Here is a 20,045-nt window from a genome sequence, read left to right on the forward strand (position 1 = left end):
TCACAACAATGGCAGCCACTAGAAGCAAGTGTTGTCAAAGCAAATGGGGATATAATTTTGGATACGAAAACAAAGAAAATGGGCATTGGCATTATTCTTAGAGATGAAAGGGGTAAAGTGCTAGCATCTAGATAGCTACCAAGAAAAGCTTGTCCAACATCACAAGCTGCTGAGACCTGGAGACATTATATGACGGTGCTCTTTTGTATGGAATTGGGATTCAGTTATAGTCATTGAGGGTGATGCAAAAAGTGGTGGAGGCTTATACAGATGGAAGTTGAAGGCTTCAACGATTATGATCATCTAATCCTAGATACCAGTCAATTTCTATCTTGCATGCAGCACTAGAAAGTCAATTATGTAAAACATGATCAAAACCGCGTAGCTTGTAATCTAGCAAAGTCTGCTGTGGACTTAAGAGAGACATATGATTCTGATTGAGATTGTCCGTGATTGTGTTCAAGCTCTTGTGATTGCTGAAACAATGTTAATTAATTAATGAAAGTCTTTTTGGTTTGTTTAAAAAAAATATGACTTAACCCGGACAGACAATCGTCCATCTACACCTGTTCCAATTCAATCTCAGGAGCCAGCCTTGCAAGCTGATGTGCAGCCCCGTTTGCAACTCTGTTGATGTATTGAACTTTTCCAAGATTGAGCGGTACTCATAAGTTTCCTTAGATTCTCAATTTGCCCACCATAGCTACTCCAATTCTGACAGAGACATATTCCATAGCTTTTGCAGTTTCTAGATGATTAATATACGGGCTTTTTGAAGATACTGACACACGCACCTCCCCATTCTGGTCCTTGACAATAACTCCAGCCCCCATCTTATTAGCTTCTTAATCCAATGCATCATCCCAATTTACTTTGATAAAACCATGGCAAGGTTTAGACCATTTTGAATTATCCCTTAGTCCAGAGACCCTTCTTTGCATGGAGCTTATTCGAATGCTTGTAGCTTGGTGAAACTCATCCGGGCATTCTTTTGCTTCCCTAGTCACCTGACTTGGACTAGAAAATTTGCCATTTAAAACCCGTTCATTCCTCCTAAGCCATATTTTCCTCATAATAGTTGATATCAACTCCACCTCCTCAGCTTTTTTTACCATCAGCCTCTACCATAACTCCATAAAATCTTCTATGCCTCTTGGCCACCTCTGAAGCACCCCATTCTTTTCTGCCCAAACATCAGCGGCTGAAGGAAAGTTTCAGAAAAAATGAGACAAAATTTTGATAAGTATTGGGCATTTTGAAAATATGAATATGTTTTGTTTGTGGAGCTTGTTCTTGATCCTTGATTCATGTTGCAATATCTTGAATTTTCTTTGAAATAATATATGTTTATGATTCTACAAGAGCGATTGAGTTGAAGATGAATGTGAAAGATTCTCTGACCTATTATACAATGCATACATTGAAAATAAAAGAGAGAACAGTTCTTACACATAAGATTAAAACATAAGTTCCTCAACCAAAGATGTAACTAGTAGCATAAATACTAAAGTTGAGGATATGAAAGCATTGAGGTTGGCTTCGTTTAAGAAGCGTTTGCAATCGAAAAACTCTTTTGAAAGAAAATTAGAAGTAAATAGATACATAGCTGAAAATTGTGAGGAAGATGATAAAGAATTTGACATCTTGGCTTGGTGAAGATTAATTCATTGAGATATCGTATGATTTCAAAAGTCGTGCGATATGTTTTTGCAATTTCAATATCTACATTGGTCTCTAAATTTTCATTTAGCATGACAGGTCACATTCTTTATTCTTTTGGAAATAGTTTGTCTTTAATTATGGTAGAATCCCTTATTTGTAAATAGAATTGGTTTCATTCTTCTTTTGTTCGGATTTAGGGATGAGCACTGACTTAATCAGAGTCGGATTCCCCTAAATCCGACTCCGACTCTGACTTTATTGGAGTTCAAATCTGAACTTCGGCTTTGACTTCGACTTGTTGGAGTCGGAGTTGGAGCGAAATTGGATTTAGGCTTTTAGTTTTGGGCTTTGTTTTAGCTTTATGTTTAGCCCATTCTAAAATTAAAACTAAATCATTAACTGCTAATTTACTTATATATTAATATCTATCTTATTTTTATACTAGACTTATACTATAGTGTCTAATTACATGTTATCATACTATAGCATTACATATTATTTATAGTGTCTAATTACATGTTATTATACATTAGTATTACATATTATTATACTAATGTTTAACTCATTTCTATCTTAATTATATACTAGACTTATTTAAATATTAGTGTCTGATTTATTTCTATACTTGATTATGCTTGGTAGTAATACTACGATATTTACATATACTAAACTATCATTAGTCTATTTATATTATAGTATAAATATATTATTTTATAATAATTAACTAATACTAGTATATTATTGAATTTAATTATATAAATTCTAGTTATATAGTATATAACTATACTAGTATATATGATAAATATATAAATAAATACTTATTTTTATAACATATGTATAATATCAGAGTCAAAGTAAGAGTTAGAAGGTAAAGTTGAAGTTGGATTCGGAGCATAAAGTCAGAGTCGGATCTGATTGGAGTTGGTCCAGTGACACCTCTAACTCCGACTGAAAAATTAAAAAAAAAAATCCAACTCCAACTCCGTTTTGTAGGAGTCAAAGCGGAGTTGGATTTGGAGTTGTATTTTCAAATTTTTGCTCAACCCTATTCGGATTGGCATTAGAAAAAACTTAATGTATGATTCAACGAGTATATTTTTCAATTATTTTTAATATGTTATATGTAGTTATTTAATTGTATTTCATATTTTATGTATTGGATTTGTGGGAAAAGTTGTAACTTCCTCAAAGGAATCGGAACAATATCTACACTTACTGAAAAGGATTGAAGTGAGTAGAACATACTAGTTATTTTATTTAATATCAATAGTTATTGAAGCCAAGATGTTGGATTGGCTATGCTTTTGACTTTTTGTAATAAAATCGTTTGATTGGATTTAATAATGTTTAGTCGTTACGAAGGACAATTGATACTGCCGTGTTTGGATATCAGAAGAGTTTTATTTCATTTTATTTTATTATTATAATTTTTTTAAAATTTTATATAAAATATAATAAATAATTTAATTTTTTAATCTTAAAATATAATAATATTAAAAAATAATATTTTAACAATATTTTATTCAATTTTTAACTTTCATATCAACTCATCTCATATCAATTGACCTGGTTTGGATTGTGAGTTGAGATGAAATGAAAATTAAAAGTTAAATAAAATATTATTAGAATATAATTTTTTAATATCATTTTTGTTTCAAAATTTAAAAAATTTGAATTGTTCATTATATTTTATTTGAAAATTTAAAAAAGTTGTTATGATTAGGTGACATGAGACCATCTCAACATCTTAACGGAGTCTATTGTGTAAAAAAACAATTTTTTTTACAAACTATCTTATCTAATCCAATTATTACAGTTTTTTCAAACTTCCATATAAAATACAAATTTTTTTCTTTAAATCTCAAAATAAAAATAAGATTAAAAAATTATATTATAACAATATTTTATTTAACTTTCAATTTTAATCACATCCCATCTAATTTGTATAACCTAAGCCTAAATCTTATATATATTTTTTTAATTTCAACTATTTTCTATTTTGATTTCTTTTATTTCAAATTTTAATTCAATTATTAGATAAACACAAAAATTAATAAAATTTTTACAAATTCAAAATTAAAATTATCCAAATTATTTTTTAATTTTATTTATTCAATTTTAAGATCTTCGATACAATAATTATTCTTAAATTAAAAATTACTCAAATTATTATCTAGTTTATCAAAATTCGATCTCAACATAATTATCAAAATTCTAAAATTTTCTCAAATATTTGGCCTTAGTTTTTATTTTTTTCATACCAAATTGGGAAATTCTGTACTTCAGCGGTTAATTCCGTTCGCCTCCGATTTTTTGTTTGGCCAGCACCGCTCTGTCAGTACGTCGTCTCGCGAAAAATTAGGGTTTCCAGCTCCAACCACAGCTCCCTTGAATCTCGAGCTCTCCGCGTCTTTCCCTGACCTAGATTTCCTCTTGTTTCTAGGGCTTTACAGATCTGCGCAGGTCTTGCTTCGAGCTCTGCTGAATCCTCCCCTTTCTTCGACATGTTTTGGAAGATCACATCTCTCTCTACCTCCTCACCCGTAAGTGTTTTCAACCCAATTTTCTTGACTCTTAATAATGCTACTTCTCTGGCTTTGTATTTCGACGAAATAGGTTACGGTGTTTAGATTTGGTCTTTTCTTTTCGTATTTTTCTGGGCCGAATTTACTCTTTTTTGTAATTGGAAATGGAAAGCTAGCCTCGTTTTGTTTCATTGATTTGTTGAAGATTTAGCTTTTGTTTCGACTTGATGATATGTTCCTTCGAATTTACTTTGGACTGATTGACGTGAGCTTTGCTAGTTTTAGTTTATGAATACGTGTACTTTTTTCGCCGCTGCTTTTTGTTTTTTTCATGAACTTCATCTAGTGGCTCACTTCTTTGATAGAATACTTGTGCTTCCAGTTGTAAACTACATGAATTTGTTTACGGTGTCACTTGTTGTATAGATTTGAGTGATTCAGTCTCTGGGATTCTAATTTGCCTATCAATATGGTATTTTACTGGGAATGTTGTTGAAATAGCAGAGTCCCACCTTTCTTTATAACATTCTTATCACCTTCTTTTCACTGCTGGGAATATGGATGGAATGATTGGCTTTGAGAAGTTTTTAATCACATGGGTTTGAAATCGGAACAATATCTAGTAATTCAATATAGTTTTACCAATACATTAATGTTTACTTGTAACAATCCAGTCCCACGTTAAGAATATGAATAACTCATATAGAGTGGGTTGGTTATAAATGTAGTCATGGGTGCGAAGTGCTACATATGGTACTTGTTGAAATTTGGCTTTACAAGTGATTCTTGGGAAACTTGAATTTGATTATTCTCTTGGTAGTTATAGCCTAGATGTGTGTAGCAATTTTCCTAGGTCATTACATATGGTATCATAGCCCTAGTAAGGCCAGTCATTTGGACCACTTCATGGCATGGCACAAGGACATTAGGAATTTAAGAGGGGGAGTATTTAACACTCCAATCTCACACGAGAAGTGTTAAGTCTACAAAGATATCTATTTTATTAAATTTCATTTATAATAAAAAGAAGTTAATAATCTAACATACCGACAGCTATGAGATTTTTTTAGTCATATGGGTTTGAAGTTGGAACAATATCTAGGAATTTAATACAGTTGTTTCAAGGCATTAGAGCAATCACAATGCTTTAGCCATCTCGCACAAGAATGCAAAATGTCTAACAATGGTTCAAAAAATGATCTCCATCAGCTTATGTAAACTATATTCAAAACTCATATGTGCTACAGTGACTACATTTGAATAAGCACTATTAATTTATATAAATTTTTTTATAGTTTCTTTCTCTTTATCTCTCTTTCTTTACATTCTTACAATCACATTATTTTCTAAAAGGAATAAAGAAAGAATAAGAAAAGAATAGATAAGCCAATGAAGAGTACATTTTAAAAGCCATTGGCCAAAATAGATAAAATGGCTTTGGTCTATTTTCGAAAAAAGTGGAAATAAATCATTGTGAATGCTCTTAGAATTACTTGTAATACCCAAGTCCCAGATTGGGAATATGAATAGTCCACATAGAGTGGGTAGGTTATAAAGATAGTCATGGTGCCAGGTCCCACATTGGCTACTTATTAGGTGAAGCTGGAATTTATAAGTGATTCTATGGGAAGTTAAATGGTTAGCCTTTTTTGGGATATAGCATAGATGTGGCTGGTGCTTTCCTTGAGTTACATTACTTACAGCGAACTCATAAAGATGTTTTACTGCTTATGGGTACTTGGCCGTAATTCATTTTTAGTGCAGTATCCTATGAATACTTGGGTTTGCCTGCCTGCATACTTTTTTCTTTTCCTTTTATCCCCATCATTAATCTATTTAAGCTTGTTATTTTTTTTCTTGTGTACAGGTGGAGTCATTATTAGACAAGGAGAACTTCACTTTGCAAGAGCTTCTGGATGAAGAAGAAATAATTCAAGAATGCAAAGCATTAAACAGTCGGCTCATTAACTTGTATTTCTTCTCCATTCTAACTCGGCCATCTTTTCTTCTTCTTCTTCTTCTTCCTTTTTTTGTTTTTTTTTCAAGCTTTATCAGCTATTAGCTTAATTTCCTTGAGTTTCTACGTATCTGGGCCTCTTTGAAGCTACTAGAATTTATATGAGCTGCAGACTGTTTGTTGGATAATATAGAAGCTGATGCTGGAAACTACTTGATGTTTATGTTTTAGTCTCCGGGATAGAGCCCAGGTGGAGCAGTTATTACACTATATTGTTGATGAAGCCCCAGAGGATGCTGAAAGCAAACGAGTCTTCAAGTAAAGTGCTCTGACTCGGCAAATATATATAAAAAAACAAAGGGATCTTCATTAGTTTTCAGATTTCAATGCTCCATGTGTTCTGAAACTTTCTTTCTTGCTTCTAATTTTATTGGCAAAATTTGTTTAATGATTTAGGTTCCCATTCATTTCATGTGAGATTTTCACATGTGAAATTGATGTTATTTTGAAGACTTTGGTGGACGAAGAGGAGGTACATGTCTACGGTTGTTCATGATCACACATCATCTAAAAGGGTGGAAGTTGATTTAATAATGTTTTGTTACTGATTCTTATAATCTCCCTGTGATTGCAGCTGATGAACTTACTCTTCTCCTTCTTGGAACCTAATCGTCCACGTAGTACTTTGTTGGCTGGGTACTTCAGCAAGGTATGCTGTGATGATATGAGAAACTTGGTTTCCGTGATCTTTCTTGGGCAATGTTAATCCTACTTCTTCAGGCAAAGCAATTCTTGAATCTTTTTTTGGGTGTCATTTTAGGTCGTCATATGTATTATGATACGGAAGACTGTCCCCCTTATGAATTATGTCCAAGTAAGCAACTTGCTCAACTTTGCATCGTTTTATGATTTGAATTATTATGAGCTTTTCCAACGTTCTAGATGCAACAATGTGCCCTAGATTGAAGTTTATTTCCTCTTGTTCATGGCAAACATCAAGCTAATGTGCCTGAATGATTTTTTTACTTAATATTGTGGCTCAACTGATCCCTCAGAACAACTTGGGATTTTTGCTTGTGTTCATGAATATATGAATGACTTTGTCTGGTATTTTGCCCCTACTAATGTTGTTGCATCTGGATGGTCAGAGTTCTTTGCTGCTATTGGGGTCCTTTCATGCAAGGGTGACTGTTGATATCAAACTTTTTTCATTCTAGTGGTAATAGATACTTTGGGTAACATAACCATAAGATCCTGAAAAGAGTATCTTTTGAATCTGTCATTTTGGTTACAATTACCTTGAATTCATTGCTATCCTGTCTACCCAGTGCATCTTTGAAGGCTTCCTTTTCGTTTTTTTGCAAAATAGTGGCTTGGTTGGTTCTTGGGCTTTATAGTGTAGTGCCTATGGTGCTTTCTTATGACTCGTATGTCGATGCTCGTGTAACCACTTTGACTGTTGGGTCCGAAGCATTCGTAAAATGCTAGATTTTTTGAATTTTTCTTCTTTTAAAATGTTCAGAAAAGGAGGCCTTCCAACCAGGGTTGTATTGGAGTTTCTTTTTGCGTGAAAGTTCTTGTTATGTTGCATGGCTTTGTGCAATCAAACTTTATTGTGGGCTGGCCTGTTTCAAATGCTATTCTTTAGATTTGTCCACTGGCATCACTTGGAAAAAAATAATTCTCCACTGGCATAAAAATTTCTTTAAATTTTTTCCTGAACTTCTGGCCACTAGTTTTTGACGCATAAATGAACATAGGCAAGAATGTAAGTAATTAAATGCTTTAGTTTGAGCCTTCTGTCCTTTCTTTGATATTCATTAGTTTGCATAGTTGGTTAATGAGCATAAATTTTAGGTTTATTTTTTTCCCTGAACCTCCTAACGTTAAATGGGACTCAGCTGCATATTGTTCCAGTGGTGGATTTTTATTTAATCCACAGTATAAATTTGATTCCTGGATCACTGGTTAGTGTATTGCCTCTAAAGTCTCTTCTCTAGGTTTGGTACCTTGGAAATGAATGTCTTTTTTTTTTTTAATTGGTAGGTAATCAAGAAGTTTTATTCACAAGAAAAACGAATGTTTTTTAATCAAGTTAGCTATTGCCTGTCAGAAATAGTCACGACTGCGGTCTACATTCTCTAAAGTCTACATTCCCTAGGGACTTATCAAAAAAAAAAAAAAAAAAAAAAATTCTACATTCCCTAGGGCTTGGCTCGAGTGGTAAAAGCCTTTGTCTTGGTGGTATGCTCCCTCTAGGTCTAAGGTTTGAATCCTCTTGGGTGCAAACAATTTCTAGGGGTCATCGGACTGGGGGAGTTTTTCCTTGAATTACCTGAGGTGCACTTGCAATAAACTCATTGCCAAGGGCCTATGCACCCTTGAGATTAATCGGGACTTTGTTCTCAGACACCCAGTTCCAATAAAAAAAACAAATCTATAAAAAAAATGTTGTCTGTATGTTTTGATTTCCTTGTCGACTTCAAAAATATATTGGATTCAGACATAAGTGGATCTTTACAGGCTCATCAGGATGTTTTTCGCCATCTGGTTGATTTGATAGGAATTACATCTATCATGGAGGTAACAAATATTTCAGTTGTAATATTTTATTTTAATAATTGCATTTTATATTCCAAGTTTTATATTGGTCTGAGGTGAACTTTTAATGCAGGTTTTGATTCGACTTGTAGGTGCTGATGACCATTCGTATCCCAATTATGTAGATGTGATGCAATGGTTGGCTGAGAGCAATCTGCTGGAAATGATTGTGGATAAACTCAGTCCATCAGTAAGTGTCACAATGCACTTTATTTTAGGATCACAAAAGCCTCTTCTAACCCTTTAATAAAGGATTTTTGTACTGGTTGAGTATACATGTATATCATGCATTCGGAATATTCACTACCTTAAGAAAAGAACCCAACTTGTTGATTGACCAGTGAATCTGGTGAAGGTTTCTTAAAGTGAATGTTCAAGCATTCTGCACGTCCCACCTTTGAAGCTGGTTATAGTTATATGCTTGTTTTTAGAATTATATGAAGCCGTAGATTTCTTGTATTTCTCACTGATCAGAAGCCTAGAATCTGGGTGGCTGTTTTGTGGTGAAATTTGTTTGGCAAGGGTTCCATTCTTTGTCAAAATTCAGATAAACATGGCCAACATTTACGGATTTTAAAGCCATGTCTGATTAGTGTCTTTTCATTCTTGCTCCTTTTCTCATGATGGCCAGTGGTGTTTGAGCGTATTTCTGATGGGCCCACTGTGGAATTACTGAATAGTTGCTTTACCTCCAAATTTGGTTTTCCCACATTAGCGTAGTATGTAGACAAGGTCATACTGGCTCACTTTACTGCATTCACTAAAGATTTTATTCTTGGGCACAGAGTAATGGAATAACTTTTAATTTGGTGCCTGGATCTAAAATCTGTAAATTTTTTATTTTGACAATGTGGCTCGTTCTGATAAGTAACCCTTCCATGGCAAATGTTGACAGTACTGGCACAAAAATTGATAACCCAGTAAATGCTGATACTTTTCACTGAATGAATTTTATGCTGGCATATTGGTCTAAGTGATAGGACTTCATTTGTTTCAAAATTAAAATACTTAGGGATGACGTTTCTCTTGTATATGTCCCCGTGTACTTGGGTCATGCCTTTTGTAACACTCTAGAAAATATTGATACGTATAGAAAAAGATCTGAGGACTACATTGGAACTTCCCTTATATGTACAATATATAGTTAGTAAGCAATGAGAAAAGGAAAGCTATAAAGAGGAGAATAAGAGCGCATTAAACTTTGTGATATGTTTTTCCATATTAAACTGTTCTAATCAGGCATTTTTGGTGATAAATTCTCTAATAGCTTATTTTACGTGGACCAGAGTCCTCCTGAGGTGCATGCTAATGCAGCTGAAACTCTGTGTGCTATAACACGGAATGCTTCATCAGCTCTAGCCACAAAACTTTCTAGCCCAAGGTTTGTTTTGAGATAGCCTTTAGTTTGTTACTCACCCAAAAAAAACATTTAATTTGATACTTATACCCAGGTAGGCACAAATGCATATTATTATTTGTTTGTACATATTATGTAATAAGTTTTGAACTTGTTGATATCAGCTTTGTTGCAAGGATATTCGGTCATGCATTGGAAGATTCACAATCAAAATCTTGCCTTTTGCACTCGCTTTCTGTCTGTATTTCTTTGTTAGACCCGAAAAGATCGACAGCATCTACTTTCATGTTTCATTCTTTTCGAAGTCAACATATGTATGAGCCTCCAATCTCTGCTAAACCTGAGACAATCAGTGCAATGCTCCCCAAGCTTGGTGAGTATGTTGATGTTTTTTACTTTTGGTTTTAGTGAAATTTGTTGAAGTGTTTGCCTGGACTATTATATGCTTTGGCTGGAAGAGATGATTCTTGGTAGAAGAAGATGCTATTTTATATCTACTTATTAGTTATTAGTTTCATCTTTCAAGTCTGAACTTACTTTTCTCAAGATGAATTTCAAATCTATCTAGGTTCGTTTTAAATGTGTATTTTATGTTGGAACGGTATGCTGAAGATCACTTGTATTATATGTTTTTTAACAAGTCACTGGATGGATGTTAGGCATGAAAAACAGTTATTTCAACCTTAGTTGGCTTTAGGTTTTCACTGATTGATTTTTTGATAAATCTAGACAATTTAATGAATCTAGGCGTGTGCAATAAAGCTTGGTGTTTGAATCTTGTTCTTCAGAGTGACAATCAAAGCTGTGTTGATTTGAATTTTTAGAATCTCCCAATTGCATTGCTAATAAATTGTTAGCCTTTTATTGCTCCCCACAGGTCTAATACAGCTTTGATTGTCACTCTAGGGGCCATCAGACTGGGGGATTTTCCCTTAAATTACCCGAGTTGTACTTGCGGGAAACTCCTTGCCAAGGGCTTGTGCACCCTTGGGATTAGTCGGGACGTTGTTCCTGGACACCTGGTGCCAATAAAAAAAAAAAAAAATTGTTAGTCTTTTATTGGTCAGTTAAGTTACTGAGCAAAGTCCTGTTTTATTTAGTTCATTATTTTGCTTGATGACCTTAAAATAAAGCATTACCTCTGATTTATTTGACAAAATTAACTTATAAAAAAATGGTTGTCAAACTTAAATCTGTGGGTTTCAAAATTGGTTGTCAGATATATGTTATAAATTCCATCACATTTTAAATTTTCAATTTTATAGATGGTTATAAAAAAATCTCCTTTATAGTTTATTTGTCACTAATGGTTTGAATGGAATTGAAAAGGCCTTATCTCCAACTACTTGATGTTGGGTTTATATATAAAGTGCATTGATTAGTTTCATGCATTCTGCATTCATTGATGCATCATACTGGTTACTTCTGCAAAATATTTTTAAGTTAGGAGATGTGGTATTACAGACAAAGATGAGGACTCACATATGACGAACTTTAATTGCTTGAAATCTTATGCATGCCAAGAAGTTGATATAGCAAGTGTCTATTTATATTGATAATTGAGGTGCATCATAAAGTGCATTGATTAGTTTCATGCATTCTGCATTCATTGATGCATCATACTGGTTACTTCTGCAAAATATTTTTAAGTTAGGAGATGTGGTATTACAGACAAAGATGAGGACTCACATATGACAAACTTTAATTGCTTGAAATCTTATGCATGCCAAGAAGTTGATATAGCAAGTGTCTATTTATATTGATAATTGAGGTAGTTTTTACTGAAAGCACAAAGGGGCGCAGCCCAAGTACTCCAGAAGTATATAGTAGGAAACACCCATCTATATGGGTAAAGAAAAAGAACAAAATTCCGTGAAATATAGAAAGTTATAGGAACGAAAACCATTTTGTGCCGACATCCATGCATAAAGGGAATTGAATGTAAGAGCTCTTAACTTTTAGCACCGTCCTCTCAGAGTCTTCAGAAGTCTGAGCATTTTGTTCCCACCAAAGACACCACATATGCACAGGGGAACCATCTTCCAAACCTCAAGAGTTCTATGGGTACTAATTGAACTACAACAAGAAGCCAGCAAATCTCCCACCTGTTGAGACATGACCCAAGATCAATACTCCATCATTTGATGCATTTGTCTCTTCATAGGAATCTTGACGTTTTGGTAGGGCCATTCATGACATAGTGAAACAAGTTGGAGAAGATGATTGTCGAATGGACATGACAATTCTTTATCACTTTAATATAGGATCCAGAACCATCTTATTCGATGAACAAAGCAGACTATGTATAATGGTGTGGGCCTATATAATCATACTGCCATTTCCTATATTGAGATAACTAAGTATGTAACATTATAATTTATGCCTACTTTATTGGCATGCAGGGATTTAATTGTTGTCATTTCTGGAATAAAGCCAGCATCTTCTGATTAATAATAAAACTATTTAGAGAGGAACGACCCGTCAAGGGGGGGGGGGGGGGGACTGGTCGCTCTACCTATCATTCCATACAGGCTGTATCAATTACAGCTTAATAGCCTTTCTAATGCTGCTGTTTCTATACTTCCCAAACCTACAATTATACAACTCTTATTATATAGGTGACCTGCTTGCACTTCTGAATGTGTCATCTCATGAGAAGATACTGCCTACTACATATGGAGAATTGAGGCCTCCTCTTGGGAAGCATCGTTTAAAGGTTTGTTTGTTTGTTTGTTTATGTATTTTATATTTAATTTGCAAGACATAATTGAGCCTAATCCCAGTTTTTTATAAGCAATTAATTTCATTAATGAGAAAGCATAATCCAATTTTGAACTTGAGTGGAGTAAAATTGACACAGTTGGCTGTCATATATTCTTTACCCATAGTCAATATTTGTATGTTGTATCCTTTTGAGTTTAGGCTAAAAACTCTTGTTTGTGCCAGAAACAGAGTTTATTGTTGTCTTTTGGATATCCATTTTTATTTTCCTGATATTTCTTTTCTTTTTCTTTCCAGATTGTGGAGTTCATCGCAGTGCTATTGAAAACTGCCAATGATGCTGCAGAGAATGAATTGGTCAGCACAGGAACCATTCGACGAGTCATTGATCTTTTCTTTGAGTAAGTTTCTCATTTTGACTTTGAATGCATGAGTGGCCAAGTTACTGTTATTTAGAATTGTTGGTCTTAGCGTGCAAGAAAAATTGCTTTTATTTTCGTAATACTGAAGATGCATGGTTTTAGTTAGTCGTCTGTGTTCAATGACGCAGGTACCCATACAATAACTCGCTGCACCACCATGTAGAGAGTATTGTATTCTCTTGTTTGGACAGCAAGAGTGATAGCATCGCCAATCATCTTCTTCGAGAGTGCAATTTAATTGGAAAGATTCTCCAAACAGATAAAGAACCCATTCTTTCTGATGACAGTAATCAGGTCAATCTTTTATGACTATCAAATATCATTGTAGCACATTTATAATGCTCTGCTGAACCAAACAAGATTAAAATAAAGGTACAAAAACAAAAAGAAAAAGAAAAAGAAAAAATAGATACTCGGTGTATTATGTGTAATATCATGTGGTTGCATAAATATTTATGTTCTCTTAGCTGTTGATTGCAGTAGAAATTCTGATTCTTCTATACTTTCCCTGAAATTGTAGCCAACAATTCCTGCTGCTGGAAAGCGGGCACCTCGGGTAGGAAACATTGGACACATTAGGAGAATTTCTAATAAGCTTGTTCAGTTGGGAAACAGTCAGAGCCACATTCAGGCGTGTCTTCAGGTGGGTTATAGGTAAAGCAATCTACTGTGTGCTATTCTTTGACTGGAAGTATACGTTTATTTCTTTCTAAGGATTACTTCATTGGTGCTCTGGTTAATAGCAAAGGAGTTTTGAAAAAGGCCTCTTTCACTTTACAGTATGACTATTTTTTGTGTTAAATCGTGTATGATATTTGTTGAATCTTTGGTATTTACAACTGGCAATATTGTTTGTTTTGAACTTATCTTCAGATCAATTTTTTATGTGCTCCTGAAATATTACATGATATTCAAAATTTTTAAATATATGTTACAATTTCTGTATTTCCTCTTACTGATTCCTGTGTGGGTATTTGGTGCAACGTGGGTACCTGTAATTGATAAAATGAAAGAACTTATAATAATATATTTAAAGATGATTTTTCAGTGTCTCTTTCGAACAGATCTGTACTACTGAATACCGATACTAACACCACTACTTTCATTTGTTCTTTTTAGGAAAATAGTGAATGGAGTGAATGGCAAGCTACTGTTCTGCATGAATGCAATGTGGTTGAAAACGTATTCCGATGGGCTTGTGGGTATGATCTTAACTCATCTATGTGCCGTGCATGTTCTAAACTTATGCATTCTAGTCTAAGCAATTTGGAAAATATGAGATTTTGGGGGTTTACCTCTGTCATTGAAATTTTTTTGATTACTTAAAAAAATAATAACAAATGTAAAAGCATTATCAGGATAAGATATTTGTATCTGTTCTCCCTGACTACGGTTGCACTTCAGTACTATTGTGGTGTTTTTGTCTAGTGAAAAATGTTATCCGAGTTTATATGTGAGTGGATCTTGACTTGAGTCTGTCTGCCATGTTCTTCACCAGTATTCAACATCATGGATCTTTTTTATTCCTACTTACTGTTTGCAGCCGTCCGACCGCCTTGCAAGATAGGACAAGGGACAGTGATGATGATGAGCTTCATGATAGAGATTATGATGTAGCGGCTCTAGCAAACAATTTAAGCCAGGCCTTTCGCTACAAAATCTACGGAAATGAAGATGCAGAAGAGGTATATAGTTAGATGCTTTTTAGTCATTATACAACCATCCCTTTTATATGTAATTTCCCCTTCTGCTGCCCTGGGTGGCTGGTTTTACTCATTGATGTGATCTTTGAATCGTCATGGTTGCAGGATCATGGAGCTCTTGATCGTGATGATGAGGTAATTGGTGTATTCAAACTATTGATTTGATTGTATAAAGTTTTTTTGGTAGGTAATCATGAAATTTGATTGTATAAAGTTGAGGTGTGGTTATGCCATATTTATATTGAGTCGCTCATGGAAAACTAAGAAGGATCTAGAATGTATAGGGAGGCAATGGGACTGAACCGTAGATGAAATTTATTTATTTATTTTGATCATTGAATTGGATGTTTAAATGTCTTTTTTTTTTCTTGTTTATTAAAATTCAGGACGTGTACTTCGATGATGAATCTGCCGAAGTTGTAATATCATCCTTGAGGCTAGGCGATGACCAAGGGAGGTTAGTTTCTGAATGATTTTGTTTTGGAGAAATTATATTACCTACAATTCAGACACACTACCAATCAGTTCGGTGGGAAAATATGCTTGGGCGCAATGATTCTTCATCATATAGTCTGCATTTTTCACTTTTGAACCTCTCTCTCTCTTTTTTTTTTTTTTTTTGATAAGAAATATATTAATAAAAGAATAGGCAAAAGCCATGTTCAATACAAAGAATGTCCTAGCTACGTAGGAGCAATAGAAACAAGGAAATCATGAAAATCTTGGCCATTAAAATTAACAGCAATGGCCCAAGTACAAAGAGTTCTAAGAAAGAAAGCTTTCAGCTCCTCCATTGATCTCTCTTTGTCCTCGAACATCCGTTCATTGCGCTCCTACCACACACACCACATGATGCAAATAGGAATCATCTTCCAAATAGCCATAATCTGGTTGTTGCAAAACTACTTGAACTTCTTTAAAGAGTCCTCAATGACTGAAGAAATTCACAGAGGACATGCCAAATGGCATCACTCCCGTTCTCTTATCTGCTGGACCAACCACTTCATGACTTCAGTTTTCAGTGTTGTGAATACACTCCCATTGTTGGTGGTGCTGCTTCTGGTACCAGTGAGAAAATTTAGTTTGAACCTTTCAAAGAAAGAGGCCGAATTAAGGGCTATGGATTTTCTGCATGCAAGAAACACATTGGACATGCAAGCTACATTTAAAACTTTCTCCTCCATGCCCACTGCATTATCAAGACGATTAGAAATGAGATATGAAGTCGTTTAAATTTGAGTGACACTCTTTAGTTGCCGAAGGTTGGGTATCTCATTGGCAGACCTGAAATTCCCAGGAAAAAATATATATACTAAAAATGTGTTCTTTCTGAAATTCGAGAAAGATGCAGAATTCAAAATTATTCCATATAGACAGAACTATACTTAATTTTAACTGGCATTGTTTAGATGAAAATGAATAACACCTGTAAAATCTGGATTTTATTGGTATTTCCTATAATTCTTATCAAAGCACCCATTGAAATACATAGTTGTGCTACTTATAAAAAAATAAAAGGAAATACATTTTTTTTTTTATTGGTACCGGGTGTCTGGAAACAGCCTCCCGACTAATCCCGGGAGTGTACACGCCCTCAGCATAAAAGGAAATACATAATTGTGCAGTACTTGAGTGTGAGTTAAGAGTATTAAGGTCTAGGTTCTTGGAAACCTAGGTTCTCGGGAATACGTAGTTGTGCTACTTATAAAAAAATAAAAGTAAATACATAATTTTTTTTTTATTGGTACTGGGTGTCTGGAAACAGCCTTCCGACTAATCCCGGGAGTGTACACTGTACACACACTCAGCATAAAAGGAAATACATAATTGTGCAGTACTTGAGTGTGAGTTAAGAGTATTAAGGTCTAGGTTCTCGGAACCTATCTTTAAGGGATTGGAGTAGGGCTATCAAACATAATTGTGCAGTACTTGAGTGTGAGTTAAGAGTATTAAGGTCTAGGTTCTTGGAAACCTAGGTTCTTGGGAATACGTAGTTGTGCTACTTATAAAAAAATAAAAGGAAATACATAATTTTTTTTTTATTGGTACCGGGTGTCTGGAAACAGCCTTCCGACTAATCCCGGGAGTGTACACTGTACACACACTCAGCATAAAAGGAAATACATAATTGTGCAGTACTTGAGTGTGAGTTAAGAGTATTAAGGTCTAGGTCCTCAGAACCTATCTCTAAGGGATTGGAGTAGGGCTATCAATGTATTGGACTTGCTGTGCAGAATCCTAGTCATATGGCAAAATCAGGGCGTCCAAAAGTTATAGGAGTTCAAATCCGCACAGAAGTCCAAAAATTTAAATTGGAGCCATCTAAATATCATTCCACTTTTTCCCAAAAATATATCTGTTCGAGTTATATATAACTATTTAAAAATAACTTATTTAAAATGGAACTCAGATCCAAAACAGATGGAATCTAGTTAATCCCAAATTCATTCTTGTTATTATCAAATATGAAGAATCAGATTTGCATAATACTTGTAGGATCTATTTGGTATGCTAATATCCTATGGAAGGGTTGGTTGCCTATGAAAAGGTTGAATTTGGACTGTATTCAGACTATACTCAACCCCTTGACAGCCCTTGATTTAGCTCTGCCAATCAATGCCTTCAGAAACCTGGCAAAGGTTCCAGCATCATGAAATTCTCACTCTAATTTGTTTCATCGGTTGATGAAAACTATTTAGTTTGTTGTATTTAGTAGTGTAAGCGCTTCATATTTGCTCAACTTTGTGAATTATCATAATTTTTGATTTTTGTTTTTTTTGGTTAAGCAAGTCATGTTAACAATAACAGTAAGATGAAAAGTTTACATTCCCCCCCCCCCCCCCCCCCTCCCTTTATGCAGTAGCCTATTCACGAATTCCAACTGGTTTGCATTCCAAGATGACAGAATTGGGAATGCAACTGTTAGCACATCAGAGATTATGGATGGGATAAACTTTAATGGAACTGCAAATGGTGGTAACAGCAGTAGTGATGATGAAGTGGTGGTTGGCGAGGATGATGAGGAGTTGGCTGAAAGTAAAGACTCTGTCAATGAGACATCTAGTTCCAATGCAAAATTCCTGAATGGGTTTAGTGGGAGTGGGTCCGTGAATGGTGAATTTTTGAAGAAGGAAAACGAGAAGGCAAGTGCTTCCGATGATATGGGCTTCTTCAGGTTCGAAACACCCGACAATGAGGAGTTGTTTGGAGATAGGCCTTTACCTGATTGGGTGGCATGGGGCAATTCATCAGATCTGCCAGTTGGTAGTTCTAGCGTGAATCCCTTTGAGGATCACTACATTTCTGATGTCGATCCTTCTAGTCAAGCTCAGTTAGTGACTTCTGATGGTAGTTCCCTTTCCAGTGGAGTATCCGTACTACCAAATGGTTCTCCAACCACAGCAACCTCAAGTGATAGTTCAGCAGAAAGTGATTCAAGCCAGAGATCTGCTGCTGTGCCCTCATTGTTCGAAGAGGATGTTGAGTTTGTAGGTGTCGAATTAGAAGGTACCGAGAAGGCTATGGAGCAGGCGCTCAAGGAGGGGATAGTCGGGGAAGCAGGGGCATTAAAGAGAAACATTAAACAAAAGGCGCCGGAGGAGAAATCTGATGAGGGTGGACCTGGAATGAAGGAGTTCAATGATGCTAATTATTGGAGGGTTGATCAAGAGGTGGCTGTTTTGGAGTGATTGTGGGTTGACTCCGCTTAGACTGTTTCAACTTAAACTCGGGGACCGATGACACCGATCCAGGTTTTGGGTTTGCAAAGGGCCTATGCAGCAAACATATGTACAGTATAGTTTTGTTTCCATATGGGAATTGGATGGTAGGTTGTGTCATGGTAATTGTTGTCTATTAGCTATTTTTACTCTTCGTTGTTTTATCATTCCAGGTTTTGTTTATCATTCCATATGGGGGGTTTTCCCAGATCCATCATAATCATATATATTCTTGCCAGAAACTAGATATTGTTTGATTTTTGTTTCCTTGTTCTGTGATTCTATAATAATCAATATTGGTCCAAACTCTTCTTTTCTTTTTCCCTAGGCAGACATTATATTGATATAGGTGAAATTATACAGTTGGGGGGAACTTGGGAGTGAACACCAGAAACTAGATACGAGTACAATATAATTGTCTTGTAAAAGATTGTCGTACCATCTACCATCACTTCAACTACAATCCTTCAGTAGAAAGAGTAGAGAAAAGTGATGCTTTTGAAAAAAGAAAAAAAATGGACTGATTTGACATGAAAACTTTTGATAAACGAACTTTAAAATTTTGGTATTTTTCTCAGCAAACAAACATATGCTCTAACCTTTTCTCGCCACTTTATGAATGCTGATGTGTAATTTGAGTTCACATGCGCAATAGTTATATGTCACTGTTCATAACTTAGTTTGGATCTATATTAACATTGGTGATATCCAATAATGGCTAGTTGGTGATATCAATTGTAAAGTTACCTAAGGTGAAATTTAACTATTGATAAGGTAAATGGACGAATATAAAGTGTATTTTAAAGGGAATGTGGAGGATATCTCCTCAGTCCCTTGACACATTATTAATAACCTCATATCTTATATATTATGTACGGACTTTCTATATACCTTTAAGTTCCAAAATTAGGTAAAAAAAAGTTAAGAGCTTGATAATCAGATGACATGTAGTCCGGTTCTTCTAATAGAAAACTTGGGTACGGAACCACCTATCTCCACTTACAACAAAAAATAAATAAAAAAGGTAATAAAAATATATATATTTAGCTAAATTTACAAAGCATATGGTTAAAATCCACAACGATCCTCGAATCTGATGAACATAAATGGCATAGTAGTAACCCCAAAAGAGACTCTCGAGCAACAAACCTATACAACACATTTTCACAATCACACTAACTCTTGTAAAATTTTGTATTATTGTGTCTATATGTTCTCTTACTTTTGCAAAGCAAATTTCTTTTTATTATAACACAAAGAATTGCATAGTTATTTATCATGGGGGTTTTATATATAAAAAGAATCTATACTGGGTGACATTGGGATAACCATTAAGAGTTTGTTGAAGAATGCACATTTTCCGTATGGAAGAGCCCAA

The 20,045-nt window shown here is 34.7% G+C and overlaps 1 protein-coding gene across 3 annotated transcripts; it reads left to right on the forward strand.

The window, feature by feature from the left end:
• Nucleotides 1-3,925: 3,925 nt before the first annotated feature.
• On the forward strand, nucleotides 3,926-18,973 carry LOC122294019 (serine/threonine-protein phosphatase 6 regulatory subunit 1-like). Of its 3 annotated transcripts, none has more exons than XM_043102487.1 (19): nucleotides 3,926-4,205; nucleotides 6,055-6,158; nucleotides 6,376-6,462; nucleotides 6,601-6,676; nucleotides 6,779-6,853; nucleotides 6,965-7,018; nucleotides 8,668-8,727; nucleotides 8,819-8,935; nucleotides 10,032-10,126; nucleotides 10,267-10,475; nucleotides 12,721-12,818; nucleotides 13,121-13,224; nucleotides 13,374-13,539; nucleotides 13,766-13,888; nucleotides 14,365-14,447; nucleotides 14,789-14,930; nucleotides 15,054-15,083; nucleotides 15,335-15,405; nucleotides 17,854-18,973. In XM_043102487.1, the coding sequence occupies exons 1-19, from the start codon at nucleotides 4,167-4,169 to the stop codon at nucleotides 18,635-18,637; spliced, it is 2,517 nt and encodes an 838-aa protein (XP_042958421.1). In that variant the 5' UTR covers nucleotides 3,926-4,166; the 3' UTR covers nucleotides 18,638-18,973. The 3 variants fall into 3 exon arrangements, with proteins under 3 accessions (XP_042958421.1, XP_042958422.1, XP_042958420.1); XM_043102488.1 differs by having other exon boundaries at nucleotides 17,847-17,983; XM_043102486.1 differs by having other exon boundaries at nucleotides 3,927-4,205; nucleotides 17,809-18,973.
• Nucleotides 18,974-20,045: the final 1,072 nt, after the last annotated feature.

The sequence above is a fragment of the Carya illinoinensis genome, chromosome 14 (genome assembly GCF_018687715.1).
Source record: "Carya illinoinensis cultivar Pawnee chromosome 14, C.illinoinensisPawnee_v1, whole genome shotgun sequence".
Taxonomy (NCBI): domain Eukaryota; kingdom Viridiplantae; phylum Streptophyta; class Magnoliopsida; order Fagales; family Juglandaceae; genus Carya; species Carya illinoinensis.

Excerpts from the sequence above, each read along its gene's own strand:
- LOC122294019 (XM_043102486.1), top strand. The coding sequence starts at position 4,167 with ATGTTTTGGAAGATCACATCTCTCTCTACCTCCTCACCC. Across the intron at positions 10,476-12,720 it reads TGCAATGCTCCCCAAGCTTG|GTGACCTGCTTGCACTTCTG; the intron begins GTGAGTATGTTG and ends CTTATTATATAG. Across the intron at positions 14,931-15,053 it reads GAAATGAAGATGCAGAAGAG|GATCATGGAGCTCTTGATCG; the intron begins GTATATAGTTAG and ends TCATGGTTGCAG.